Raw genomic sequence first — 14307 nt, 5'->3', positions numbered from 1 at the left:
AGAAATTATTATTAATTTATAGAAAAATTTATAACTTTAATTATTAATTTATACAAACTTCATCACTTTTTGTAATTTATTTTTTTAAATATACATTGAATTGAATTTTTCCCTTTAATGTATAAGGTCAGCCAACTACATCGCTCGCAATAAAAAATAAATTGATTAGACATAGATAATTACTTGATTATTAAGTTTGGTCAAACCTTTATTTTAATGTATTATTTTTAAAAGAACAAGTATAATTTCAAAAACAAACTATACTTTTTCTATACAAAAATGAAGCAATCACATAACTATAGATTTATAATAAACCTAAATTCTTTACATAAATAATGACATTCAAGTTAAAACAATATGAATCACTAAAATAAATCAACTTAGGCCCATAAATCATTCTAATATGGCCCTCAAATGATTCCAATATGACCCTCCGATCCACTAAAAATGAAGGACTTGGAGATAAGTTAAAACGTGACTAAACTATTCAAGGGTAAAAATTAAAAAAACTAAACTTAAAAAGTGAAAAAGTTATTAAAAAAATAAAAAAGTCAATACTATTCAAAGGTAATTTGTGGGGGAAGCCACTAGGACAAAATTATTATTTTGCCTTTTGAATTCAACTATCTAAAAAGTCAAAAAGTTAAAAGTGGGACCTAAATGGGGATAAATTAGAAATATTTAAAACTAGAATGGATAAGGAAGGTACTTGGAATTTGAAAGATGATGCTAGCACTTTATGGAACTCGATGGCCAATTGTATGAGGAGAATCTCAAGGGAAGTGTTTGGAGAGTCGAAAGGGACGGAACCCAGCTCTAGGGAAATTTGGTGGTGGAGGGAAGAGGTTCAAGCGGTAGTTAAGGTAAAAAAAGAGTGCCTTAAAAAGTGACAGAAAGATAGAACTGAGGAAAAACTTAAGAGTTATAGATTGGTTAATAAGGAGGTCAAAAAAGTAGTGAAAGTAGCTAAGTTGAAAGTTTATAATGACCTATACACTAGACTAGATAGTAAGGAGGGAGAGAAGATGATATACGAACTTGCTAAGATACGAGAGAGGAAAATAAGAAATTTTAATCAAGTTAAGTGCATCAAGAGTAAGGATTCTAAGGTATTGGTGAAGGATGAAGAGATTAAGGAAAGATGGAAGAATTATTTTGAGAAATTATTAAACGAGGAACATAGAGGTACGACAATAGAGGAAGAAATAGTCAGTAATATGATAAACTAAGACTATAGGTTCTATCGTAGGATTAGGAACTTTGAAGTGGAGATTGCAATTAAAAAGATGAAATCAAATAAGGTTTTAGGACCCCGTGATATCCCTATTGAAACTTGAAAGTGTTTGGGTAAAAAGAGGGTTACTTGGTTGATTATGTTGTTTAGCAAAATTTTGTTGACTAGGAACATGCCAGATAAGTGGAGGAAAAGTATTTTAGTGCTAATCTATAAGAATAAAGGAGATGTCCAGAATTGCAAAAACTATAAAGGAATCAAGCTAATGTGTCATATAATGAAAGTGTGAGAGAGGGTGATGGAACACCGATTGCAAGATATAACTGAGGTGTTAGAGAATCAATTTGGGTTTATGCCTAATAGGTTAACAATGGAAGGGATTTATCTTTTGAGGAGAGTAATAGAAAAATATAAAGAAAAGAGAAGAGAAGAGACATTTATATGGTATTTATCGACCTTGAGAAAGCATATGATAGAGTGCCCCGGAATATAATATGGTGGGTATTAGAGAAAAAAGGAGTGACAAAAGGTTACATTGATGTGATTAGGGACATGTATGCAGAGGTGGTGACCACTATTAGATTGCCTGCTAGAGAGACAAATGAATTTTCTATCACTGTATGGTTATACCAAGGATCTACCTTAAGTCTTTATCTTTTTACTTTAGTTATGGATGAGTTGATAAGAAATATTCAGGATGAAGTGCCACGGTGTATGCTTTTTGCAAATGATATTATACTAGTGAATGAGTTAACACAAAGTTAGAGATTTGGAGAAAAACTCTTGAATTTAAAGGATTTCGGATAAGCAGAACTAAGACAGAGACATGGAGTGAAAATTTAATACCAGTAACAATAAAAGTAGAGGAGAAATGAAAATTGAGAACCAAGAACTGCCTAAGAGTGAACATTTTTGTTATTTAGAATTGATTGTCACAACAGCAGGGGAAATTGATACGGATGTGACCCATAGGATTAAGGCGGGATGATATAAGTGGAGAAGTGCGTCTGGGGTACTGTGCGATAAACGAATACTCACTAGACTAAAAAGTACGTTTTATAGAATGGCTATTAGACCAGCGATATTGTATAGAAAGGAGTATTGGGCAACTAAGAAACAACATGTAGATAAGATGAGTGTGGCTAAGATGAGAATGCTAAGGTATATGTGTGGCAACACTAGACAAGACAGAATTATGAATGAGTGTATTCAAGAATGGGTAGGAGGAGCACCGATAGAAGATAAGATGAAAGAGAATCGATCGAGATGGTTTGGTCACATTCAACGGAGACTAACAAAAGTAGTAGTGAAGAGATGTGATGTGGTAACAGTAGATGAGAGTGTTAGGGGACAGAGTATGCCTAGATTAATGTTGGCTAGTATTGTACATAGAGATATGAACTTACTTAATTTGACTAACGAAATGGCCTTTGATAGGGTCGCGTGGAGAAAAATGATTCATGTAGCCGATCCTATTTGATGAGACATCTTTTCATAAAAAGTGTACTTATATAGTAAAAAGTGTACTTAAGGTTTGGTTTGGTTTAGTGTTTTATTACACATCTTTTCGTAAAAAGTCAAAAAGTTATCTCAAACATATATTTTTTTCTCTACTTTTTCAACTAAAAGTCAAAAAGTATACTTATATAGTAATCCCAAACAACCATTAAGTTGTGAAAGAGTACTTAATGTAATGATTACACTATCTTATATAAGGAAAATGAGTGAGAGTACTAAGGCTAAGTTTGGCAACCCAAAAATAATCTATCTTTTTTTCATCACATCACCTCTCTACTTTTTTACACATCTTTTCGTAAAAAGACAAAAAGTGCACTTATTTAGGTCATCTCAAACAATCCCTAATTAGTGCTATCACTAATGATGTGGCAGTGGATCCCACCCATTGCCACAGTGTTATTGTGCCTTTTTTTTTAATGGATGCCAACTCATTAGTACTAGTTTAGAGCACCACTTTTAGTGGTCTTTATCATTGCTGCTTATATAATATAACCCATTAATAAAAAATTATAAATGAATTACATTGAAAATTTTTACCTCTCCTTAATGTAGCAATATTATATTCCTGAAAAAAAATAATAATAACACCATACTTGGTTACGTTTTTTTGAAATTTTTTTTGATAAAGTGATTTGAAAACTGTTTTTTGAAAACAAATGCTTGTTTGGTTTTCTAAAAAATACATCATTACAATTTCAAATTTCCCTCCAAATTAATGATTGAAACAATTAAAAAAACACAAAAAAATCACATCAAAACATTCTCTCAGGTTTTTAAAATATATATATACATACATACACTAGTATATGCCCGTGCCTAAAGGCACGGTGTAAATAATGTTGGGATAAAAATGCAGTTGTAATTTATACATATTATGTTGAAATTTATGAAATCTGTCATTTTTTTATAAAGATACTAAGAAAATATAAAGAAATATTATTCTTCTTAAAGAACTTGTAACAATTTTACTTGTACCACACGCTGTATAGAACTCAAATAAAATAACAACTCCCTCTAAACAAATACAGAAATCGGCGCTATTGTATACTCGTTAACTTTCTATAATAAAAAGAAAAAAAAAATTACTGAACACCACATAAAGCACACCAACATGTACTCTGCAATTCCAAACTTAGGGGATTCCAAAACTTCGCACAAAGTTATTCCCAAAATAACTCAAAATTTACCAACATATATTGTCTTAAGCAAGGCATTTATTTTGTTTCTAAGATTAATTTGTGTTCACCAAAAAAGAAAAAAAAAAGAAAAAAGAAAAAAAGAGATTTATCTATGTTTATCTTCCCTTTTTTTTTTTTCAATTTTTTCAATCCTCATTATGCACATTTTCTTTTTGGTTTAAATCTTCAACACATACTCCCAACAATCACCAAAATGTGTAATGGCCAAGCCAACATTTTCTTATGGCAGGAAAAGAAATCTAGTGTACAATGCATGAGTCAGTCAAATAAGCCATTATATTAGGTTTCTCATAAGTCATACCAATCCATTATATTTCATTCCATTACTTTACATTCACCAAAACCACTCACAGAAAAGCTACAAAGACTACTACAACACCTTTTACTAAGCTCCATAAGAAAAGAAATATTGAGAAAAATAATCTAGTGAAAAAAGCAAATGAAAGCAAAAAGTTTGAGCAATACTATTTTTTTATCATGGTTTACTGCTCATTAGTCCCATTTTGCTTCCATCTTTTATGCAAATGGAAAGAGAGCTTTGTTTAAAACATAACTACAAAATGGGGGGAGGGAGAAATTTTTTATAAACCCAATAATCACCGAAGACCCAATAAGTAACAGACCAAAAAATTTAACTTTTATCAAAATTATATGAGTAATGAAATAGATGTAATAAAGAAAAATTGTGTGAGAAAAAAAAAAATTGAATTTAATTAGATACCAAGAAACATATCTGGCATGACTAACTAATTAAAGTTTAATTCAAATTTCCCATGGTTTCTAGCAACTTTTCCCATGGTTTCAACATATCTAACATGACTAACTAATTAAAATACCTGTTTGGGATAACATCTCTACCAAAACCAAGACACTGAAACAGAGCCAGCAACCCACAACCCTAATCTTCTCCATTGTCGCCGTTGAAGTTGTTGCACCATATGAAGCAGATCACATAATGGTGCTTAAAGATGGAGCAAAAAAAATATAAAGAGATAGATTAATGATGCCCGAACAAATAATCCAAGTCAATTAAGAAAAATAAACAAGTCAGAACATCAGCACTTGTTCTTGAGTACAAAACCCAATAAAAATAATAATAATTTTGATAAAAATACATTCATAATAGACCTTTCAGTCAAACCCAAAAATGACAATAACCAAAATTTCATTTTCTTTACTTTTGCTACCACTTTCTCAGCAACCAAACAGGACAAAAATATTTTTATATAACTACATCTGATAAAAAGAATGGTTTCTATGCTGATAACAAAAAAAAAAAAAAAAGTAAAAAGAAAAAGAAAAACAAACCCGAATAAAAGAGGGGAAGTGTGAGAGGGAGAGGGAGAGGGAGAGGGAGAGGGAGAGGGAGAACGAGAGGAGGCAAAGATTTATTATCATATCAAAATCCAAAACCCAAATAAAAACCCTAGATTCTCACACCTTCTTCCAAAAAAAAGAACAGATAGTATAGCTTTCTACCTTGGAGCTATGTAGAGAAAGAGGAGGTAGAGATTGAGGCAGATGGTAGAAATCACCCCCTCTCAATGGTGCTATATTCCGTTAGAGCTATATTCCAAAAATCACCACCGAGATTAAAATTTTAAAGAGACAAAGCTTGGCGGAAAGAGGAAGATGTGTGGTGGAAAGAAGAGGTGTGAGAGAGAATGAAGTTTCAAAATTTGAAATCAAAATCAGAGAGAGGGAGAGAGAGAAGATGTCGTGTGAATTGATTCAATCCTAAGGATAAGAATCAAAAAGCTAAACGTAAAACTGATTTGAAGCATTGATATTCACCCAAAAAATCTGAACCATTGAAATGTCCAAGTAGGACAAATGAGAGTAAGACATTTTCAACCATTGGATTGAATCAATCTGATGGTGCATATTTTGATAGGTATACAAAAGTCCCATCAGGATTCAAAAATGTATGCCCGTGCCTAAAGGCACAGAGGAAATAATATCGGGATTAATCTTCTCCTGTCCAATCTTTTATGTAGTATATGGAAAACTTATTCACAAAATAATTTCGAAGAAAATTGTTCCTTTCTTATAGCATCACTATTATTCTTACCCAAGTTATCAATCTTTCTTGTTCTAATTGAAGAGGTTGGTCTCATTTGAACTTCGGCTCAAATTAGAAAGGAATATAATCTCAGTGATTGGTAACTAAGTTGACAATGTCCAACAGTGCAAAAAACAAAGTTGCACTTTAAATAATGTTATGTGCTCTCTAAGAAACATATAGTGCAATTTTGGCTTGTTCAAATTCAATTAAACAAAGTTCTTTAAATAATGTTATGTGCTCTCTAAGAAACATATAGTGCAATTTTGGCTTGTTCAAATTCAACTAAACAAAGTTCTGATAAAAATAAAATAAAATAAATTCAACTAAACAAAGTTGACAAAAAAGAAAAATGGTCCAATAATGGTTATGAAGGCCTTTCTTAGGCAGTGTGTATTGTGGGAAATTAGAAATCAACTTTGTGTGCCACTTCTATGCACTCATATAAAACATCTTAATTCATAAACAAAAATAAAAGAAAATATAAATAAAAACAAATGGAAGACAAACAAACAAATTTAAACAGTAAAGTGGCAAACTCATTGCTCTCAAAGAATTATAGATTCTTTAAGTCTTTCTATATCAAATGTAGATAACTGGAGCGCATTTTGGGCGGAAATGAAAAGCATCTCAATCATTGAATTTTGGATAGAGCAATCTAAATCATTGAAACAAAATGTATCTCTGATCAAAAATCCCATGCTTAAGTGAATAAAAAGAAGAACAAAAAAATTTAAAAGAGGAAAATGTAAAATATAAAATATAAAAAAATAACAATAAAAATGATAGAATTTGGAAATTTGAATTTAATTAGACGCCAAGAAACAAAAAATTAGCAATGCGAATCAATAGCCATAAAAAAATCTTTTTTGTAGAGACCCTAATTTTTGGTAATTACACTTGATACCCTAAGCCTTAGGTTAATTACATTTTAATCCCAAATTTTATAAAATTTTACAAAATGGTCCAAGAAAGAATAATTTTTCAGTATTTTATTTTGTATTATAATTAAATCATAGAATGCCATTTTTATATTTGGAAATACCCTAACACTTGGCTTTTATTTATGTACCTCCTAGTTTCTAAATTAATTCATCAATTTTATTTTTAGCCTAATTGAATATTTATTAGTTCTTTGAATTTTTATTATTTTCTTTGAACCTTTATGATTTAATTGAGAAAATAAATATCTTTAAATAAATATCTACACATATCTTTAAATAAATAGTTTCATTATTTATTTTAATACTTATTTGAGCAATGGAAAAATATCTAGTTTTTTATGCTTTTTCTTAGTCATTAAGCTAGCCCTATTTCATGGCTTATAAATTGAGAACATTGTCTCAATTTGCACCCCACATTTTCAACAGCCTAGGGAGAGGGTGAGAGGGTGAAAGTGTGATCAAAGGAAGTAGAGAAGAAGAAGAAAAAAAGAAAAAAAGAAAAAGAAAGGGTGACTCTCAAAAAGGTAAGAACATACCCCTCCTTTGATCATCTCCTTCTATTGTCTAATATGCCTCTTGTGTTGCAAATTAATGGTAAATAGGGTTTTTTGGTGTATGTTGAAGTGTGGGTATGATCAATTGCCATTGTCTTAGAAATTTGTGAAATTAGGCACTGCTGCAACTTCCCTAATTTAAAATAAATATCAAATCTATTTAATTCTGAAATCTGAATTTATGGTAGAATATTTGGTGTGTTTAGAGCTTGTGAAAATTTTATTAGCTCCTAATTGTTTGTTTTTAGGGCTTGGATAAATTGTTGAAAAATCTGGTCCTGAATCTCTGAAAAACAGTCCAATTTAGCAATTTTGTAAAATTCTATAAAAACCACTTCATATTGGTTCTTCTATCAAAATTTAGAACTCTGAGTCTTCTTTCCAACAGATTTTATTTGAGTGAAAACCATCGGGTAGATTGAGAGAAAAGTTAGTTTCCCCAAAGGGTGACAAATCTGGACAGGTTTTCGAATATAGTTTGTAGATGAATTTGTGGAGGTGTTGTGCGACTTCTGAAAATTGGAACTGAAACTAGACAGATTGAATATTGTTTCTGTGCAATTTCAGCCCCTAATTTGACCTATAAGTATTTTTACCAAAGCGTTCTTGTTAGCCCTACAGAACCGAACAGTGCTGGAAATGGTGTTTTGTTGTGTTGTTTGTCTCCAAGTATTTTAAAGCATGCCTAATGTTATTTTCTTGCCTTACCATACATATGTATGATTATCATGGGCTACATTTCATTTCTTATGTTTGTCTCATGCTCTTTTATATTACCGAATTACCGAATGTGACTAGCTTGCTTGGCAAAAGATCTAATAAATGAGAAATGGAAAGGGGTTGGTAGTGGGTGACGTTCACCCTTGTGCTTCATAATGATTTACGTATTGAACATGTGAATGGAATTAAAACCAAATGAGTTAAGTCTTGCGCAAGCGGTCTAAACGAACCCCTAGGTTGACACGAATGTATTCAGACTCTATGCGGTGGTTTCAGGGTGTAAGCGAGCCCTTTGGTATGATATGTGTAGGGTGTAATAGGCACGATTTGGTATGGTATGTGCAGGGTGTAAGCGAGCCCTAGGCACAATTTGGGTGTAAGCGAGCCCACTTGTTTGGCCGTCCCTTTTGAGGTCCATCAATGTCACTAACCGGTAAATAACCAGGAGATGGGCATAGGTGGTAAGGTCTGCAAAGCAGCAAAAGGGGGAGTCTGAGTAATCCGGTGTTCAACCTTGTGGTTGGGTAGAAGGATCTCTTTGAGGGATCCTAAATGTCTAGGCAAACTCTTAATTCATAGAACCTTGTTGTAATTTTGCATGTTATGTTACCCAATTTGTCCTATGTATGGTTGATTGGTTGATAGAAGATATGGGGATGTGTGTGTTTTTACTGGGCATTCCAAGCTCATAGCGTGTCATACCAGGTGGTGAAGCAGTTAGAATGGTGAAAGTTATTGCAAAGGCAAATACGATGAACTGTTGGAGCGGTGGTTCATTTGAAGACTTAGACTAGTTGTTTTTGTTTTCAATGTTTTGTAATCCTGCAATGGAAAATAAACGAATGATCCGTGATACTAACTCTAGTTATATATGTATGTTAAGATGTTTTGGTTATCTATCCTATTTGTGTGGTAATATTGTACTTATTTAACGGCCTGGAAGTTGGGGCGTTACATTTTTAATGTTTTTTTTAATAACCTTAAACAAAATTAACCATATATGACAGTCAAATATTTTTTCCAAATCACTTGGTAGCAAATCTATGTAATCACAAAGATTAGACAAAAGAACATATGTCTAAAAACTAATTCCATTTAATCCAATAACAATAAAAAATGATAAAATTCTATTTTGAACTAACCCAAAATTACAGAAAGAGGATACCATAAACAAATAATTAGCCAAAGGAAACTCAAAATTACACAGTCTATGATTAGTCAAAGGAAACTCAACAAAAACAAAATAAAATAAAATAAAAATTTGAGGCTAAAAAATATTAATGAACTATTTCCTCCATTTACTCACCAACCGAACATGACAAAATTTTTTTGGTAAAAGCTACTGATTTATGGACTAATAAATATTTACACCGATTCAAAAAAGTCTTCAAAATTGAAACAAACAAAAAATAAATTTTACACTCACTGTGTAATTCTATTCCATGTGAAATAGGTTCATACTCTCACACTATTTAATTTCATTTTTAGAATTTATTTATTTTTAAATTTGATAAAAATAAAACTCAAACAAATATTTTTAAAATTTTAAAAAAATATTTATGATCCAAAAATAGAAAATCTTGGAAAGTTTTTTGTACCTATATGTACCTATATTTTCAGAAAAATGTACCTATTCAAAGCCTACCTGTCTGTACCTCGATTTTCAGAAAAACTTACCTATCAGAAAAATGTACCTATATCCAAACATATATACCTAAATGTACCTATATGTATCTATATTTTCAGAAAAATGTACCTATTCAAAGCCTACCTATACGTACCTCGATTTTTAGAAAAACCTAGCTATCAGAAAAATGTACCTAGATTTTCAACACCAAGGATCCTCTAGAGTGATTTTTCTCTAAAGTTTCCTAAAGTGCTACATTGTGTGGTTGAGATTTACTGGCAAGTCACATCAATTTTTCTGATGTGAATTGCCAGTAAATCTCAATCACACAATATAGCACTCTAGGAAACTTTAGGAAAATTTCACTCTAGAGGATCCTTGCTCGATTTTCAAAGCCTACCTATATGTACCTATTCTACTAAAGCCAACCTATCTCATTTATTTTTTTTGAAAATAAAACTCATTTTTCAGAATAACCAAACAAGTTATATAAAATTTTTAAAAAATCATATTCAAAAAATTACAACCACACACAGTTGATAATATTACCATATAGAAAAAATAAAATAATAATAATATTACCATATAGAAAAAATAGTATATAAATTCACTTCATAAATCTACTTTTCAAATCAAATAATGTGTAATAGAGATAATTGACTGATAATTAAAAAGAATATAAGAAAGATAATTACCTTAAATATTTTAATAAACTTTCACATTATTAAATTAAAAAAATATAGGGGGAATACCCTATTAGTGGGGCAACGAAAAATTATTATAAAAAAAATAAAAATTTATAATTTTAATTATTAACATTTATAATATTTTTCCACTAGGAGTCTAAAATATAACTGCACACCGTATATTTAGGCCTCGTTTGAGAATAAGTTATTTTAGTAATTTTTTAGCTTTTTATGAAAATATATATAGAAAAATCGAGAGAGTAATGTGATAACTTTAGAGGGATATTGGGCGGATGGGTCGCTGTTCAAGATCCTGTTATTAGAGTAGGAGTAGAGTTATTCGTCAGTATATAAATCGTATATATTATTATTGTGTATCCCTAATCTAATGTTGTCATCTTTACTGTAAATAGAGAAACAACAATTTTGATATAGTTCGTATTTTATAAAATTCTGACTTCCAAATGATATATTTTTTTTTTGGCCATTTTTTTACTTCTTCATTTAAAAAAGAAAATGAATTAAATGGGTTAATATATGGGGGCCGCTCTCGTTTGTAATGATCCCTCGAAAATATTTTAATTTTAGGTACTTTGTGACGTAATATATGAAACATCTTTTTTTACACAGTGTAAAAAATTATTCTTTTGTTTACATTTTGACTAAAACTAAATATTATCAAACGAAACCTTAGTTACTACCAAACCACCCAGTGACCGTTTGGGTTCCAAACTTTGGAGTGGAACTTTTTGGATAAGAAAAATATTTGTTTTAGAAACACTGCAGGAAATGAGGCAATTAACGGCGTTTAATTACCGGCGTTTTATTAAACGTCACGTTTGATAATTTTTAACGACGTTTTGTAACCGTCGTATATATTTAAAAACCAAAACGGCACCGTTTCTAAGTGAAGGCGTTTAAAAGCGCCTCCGAATGCTGTAGGCACACGCGCCCCTTTATGAAACCCTTATTTTTTAATCTGAGTCCAAAGTGTAAGAGCAATTTCGCGCACATCTCTCTCTTTCTCTCTCTCAGAGTGACGAAGAAGACGAGGAGATCAATCGGCTGTTCTTGAAGCTTGAATATATAACACTGAGTCTTAGCTTGAATACGCACACATCTGTCTCTTTCTCTCTCTCTCTCACTCTCGATCCTTATACGCACACATTTCTTCATCGAAGCTCCATCTGCACCTGCGATTTCGAAGCGATTTCGAAGATTCAGATCGATTTCGAGATTCAGAGCGATTTCGAAGCTCCATCGCCAACGTCATCTGCACCAGCGAGGTAGCGAGCTCCACCGTCTCTCTCTCTCTCTCTCTAGATCTATGAAATCAATGTTTTGAAGGCATTCTTACTTGAACCTCATTTGCAGAGATTCTGAGAGATTCTGACTTGATCCTCATTTACTGAACTTTAATCGATACTCTCTCTCTCTGTATTTCTTTCGAATTTTACTGCATGTATAACATTTGTATACATCAATATGTGTGTTTGTTGAATTGATCTGTTAGGTTCTTTTTTCAACAATTATATCCTAATTGATAGATTGATTGTAGTAAAACTCTTTCATACTTGATTTCAAATAAATCATCTTTATAAAGTACTAATGAAGTGAAATCAGACTCTTTCTCTGAAATTAAGAGAGAAGCTCAGGTCATAGATGCCCAAGGAATTAAAGTTTAGAAGTCAGAATTCTTACTTAAATTGCCTAAGGATTTTTGTTGCAGTTGTCTTGATCTTATGATTTGGAAGGAGCAGCAACCATTCTAAACCCAGGAAGTTACAAGGGTTTTGCGCCAACATTATCTCTAATTGAATTGCGTCTAACCTCACATCATCATCTAGTGAATTGGACAGCACATATCCAAGAAACTGAAAACTCTATTACTCTTTTGACCTCAATGACTTGGATGACTTTACTAGGAGGCAGACTCTATTAGATAAGTATGGGGCTTAGGGAGATGTGAATTCCCAGACACACACATGCACTATATACACATACCCAAGTCCATGTTTTGTAGTTAGAACTTTTCAGTTGTTCTTTCTGTTTGAAAAAAAAAAAACAAAATTGATAGGGACTTATATGCAAAGGATAAATTACACAAATAATCCCCAAAGTATACTATATTTTTCATTTTGGTCTCTAATCTTTAATTTGTTTTAATTACATCCTGCACTTCACACATTGATTCATTGTGGTCCCTTCTTATAAATGCCATAAACTTCGGACCAAAAATTTTGGGATCATGCTTATATTAGCCTTATATTAAGAACATAAAAGACATTGAGGAATTTATTTCATTTTTTTGCCTAAATGAATAATAGACACATGAATTTAAAAAAGATAACAAAGTTACTTTTAAGAACTGAAATACATACATAATGAGGAACGTAGTCCTCTCATATGTCGCAACAAGAAGTTAATTTTTGTCCATTGAATTTTGTATTTGTTGAGTTAATTCCTAAAATCTTCTGACTATTGCACTTTTAATTTGTCGAGTTAATCCTGAAAATCTCCCTAAAGCCTCAATTTTTCTATACAACATGAAACCATAATCTTCTATCCATTATTTGATCAATGTTATTTGGCATATATAGTGCATTCAAAGCTTGATTTAAGCATGATATCAACATCTGCATTTATAGGAAAGGACTACATTGTAATCAATGTGTAAAGTTTAGGGATGTAATTGAAACAAATTAAAGATTGAGAACCAATAATGAAATAGATAGTATACTTTTGGAACTATTTATGACCATATACTTCTATGCCAAACAGTAGCGTCTTATACAAGTTGTCCCAAGTTTTGTTTAAAATATGTTTGTTGTTTACTTCATAGATGGTCAAAAATTGCTCGAAGGTTGCCTGGAAGAACTGATAATGAGATAAAGAACTACTGGAGAAGTCATTTGAGAAAGAATGCACAAGTCCGAGAGCAAGTTACACCGAATTTTCCCTCCATTTAATTTGTCTGTTTTTATTGCTTCTACTTATCAACTAAGCTACTTGCACAGAAATTTTTCATGGAAACATGTCTGAAATTTTTTTGTGCACGTAGACTTTTTGTTTACTAATTTCTTGCTTTATTAACAAATGCTTCATATTATAGGAAACTACGATCAGAGCATCACAAACAACGAGAAACAAGATGTGTTGGTTACAAAATTTGATAATGGAGACTGCACATCTGTTAAGGAGAACATTTTGAGAACCACTGATGATCACTCTGATGTGTTTGAATTATCAAACTATGGAATTGCAAGTTCTCCATATGAAGTTTGCATATCGGATTGGATGTCAAGTTGGTCAAATGAGCAAAGGGAAGTGAATCGTCATCATGGGGAGTGTCAGAGTTTGGACTCAGGTTTCTGTTGTTACTCAGTGTGGAACTCTAAAGATCATAGTGATAATGGTTTATGGGACTCTTCTGATTTCCTTTGGGACACAGACTAATTAAATTTGCTTCACTTTGAGTTTGAGGAGTGAATAAAAGAGAAAATTTTGACTGTAAAATTGGCTTCTCTAATCATTTCTACAGTTATATTGGTACAGAAACAATATGAACCTTTAGCACTAGTAAAATTGTCTAGTTATAATATGGGGAGTGATATTTCTGAAATGGTGGCAAAAGGTTGTGCACAGAAATGATCAATATATAATTAGGAAGTAAATCCAATCTTCATTTGTCCGAATATAGTGTTTATGGTTATGTTTGTTTTGGTAGATTGATTATTATATGAGATTTTTGCTTGAAATTAAT

The 14307-nt window shown here is 31.6% G+C and overlaps 2 protein-coding genes across 3 annotated transcripts in view; both read left to right on the top strand.

The window, feature by feature from the left end:
- Positions 1-14307, top strand: part of LOC114283083 (methylesterase 10-like) — a 297358-nt gene that overhangs the window by 93866 nt on the left and 189185 nt on the right. The gene's annotated exons all lie outside the window — the stretch shown is intronic.
- The window catches only part of LOC145789232 (uncharacterized), an 8696-nt gene continuing 6041 nt past the window's right edge, over positions 11653-14307 (top strand). The window contains exons 1-2 of the mRNA XM_082870522.1: positions 11653-11830; positions 13657-13911. Coding sequence (XP_082726648.1) covers positions 13842-13911 — 70 coding nt within the window. The 5' untranslated portion in view covers positions 11653-11830; positions 13657-13841. The remainder of the gene's footprint in view (positions 11831-13656; positions 13912-14307) is intronic.

Source organism: Camellia sinensis, chromosome 5 (assembly GCF_055761805.1).
Source record: "Camellia sinensis isolate YWXY chromosome 5, ASM5576180v1, whole genome shotgun sequence".
Classification (NCBI taxonomy): Eukaryota; Viridiplantae; Streptophyta; class Magnoliopsida; order Ericales; family Theaceae; genus Camellia; species Camellia sinensis.
This window is presented reverse-complemented; position numbering and strand designations above follow the sequence as displayed.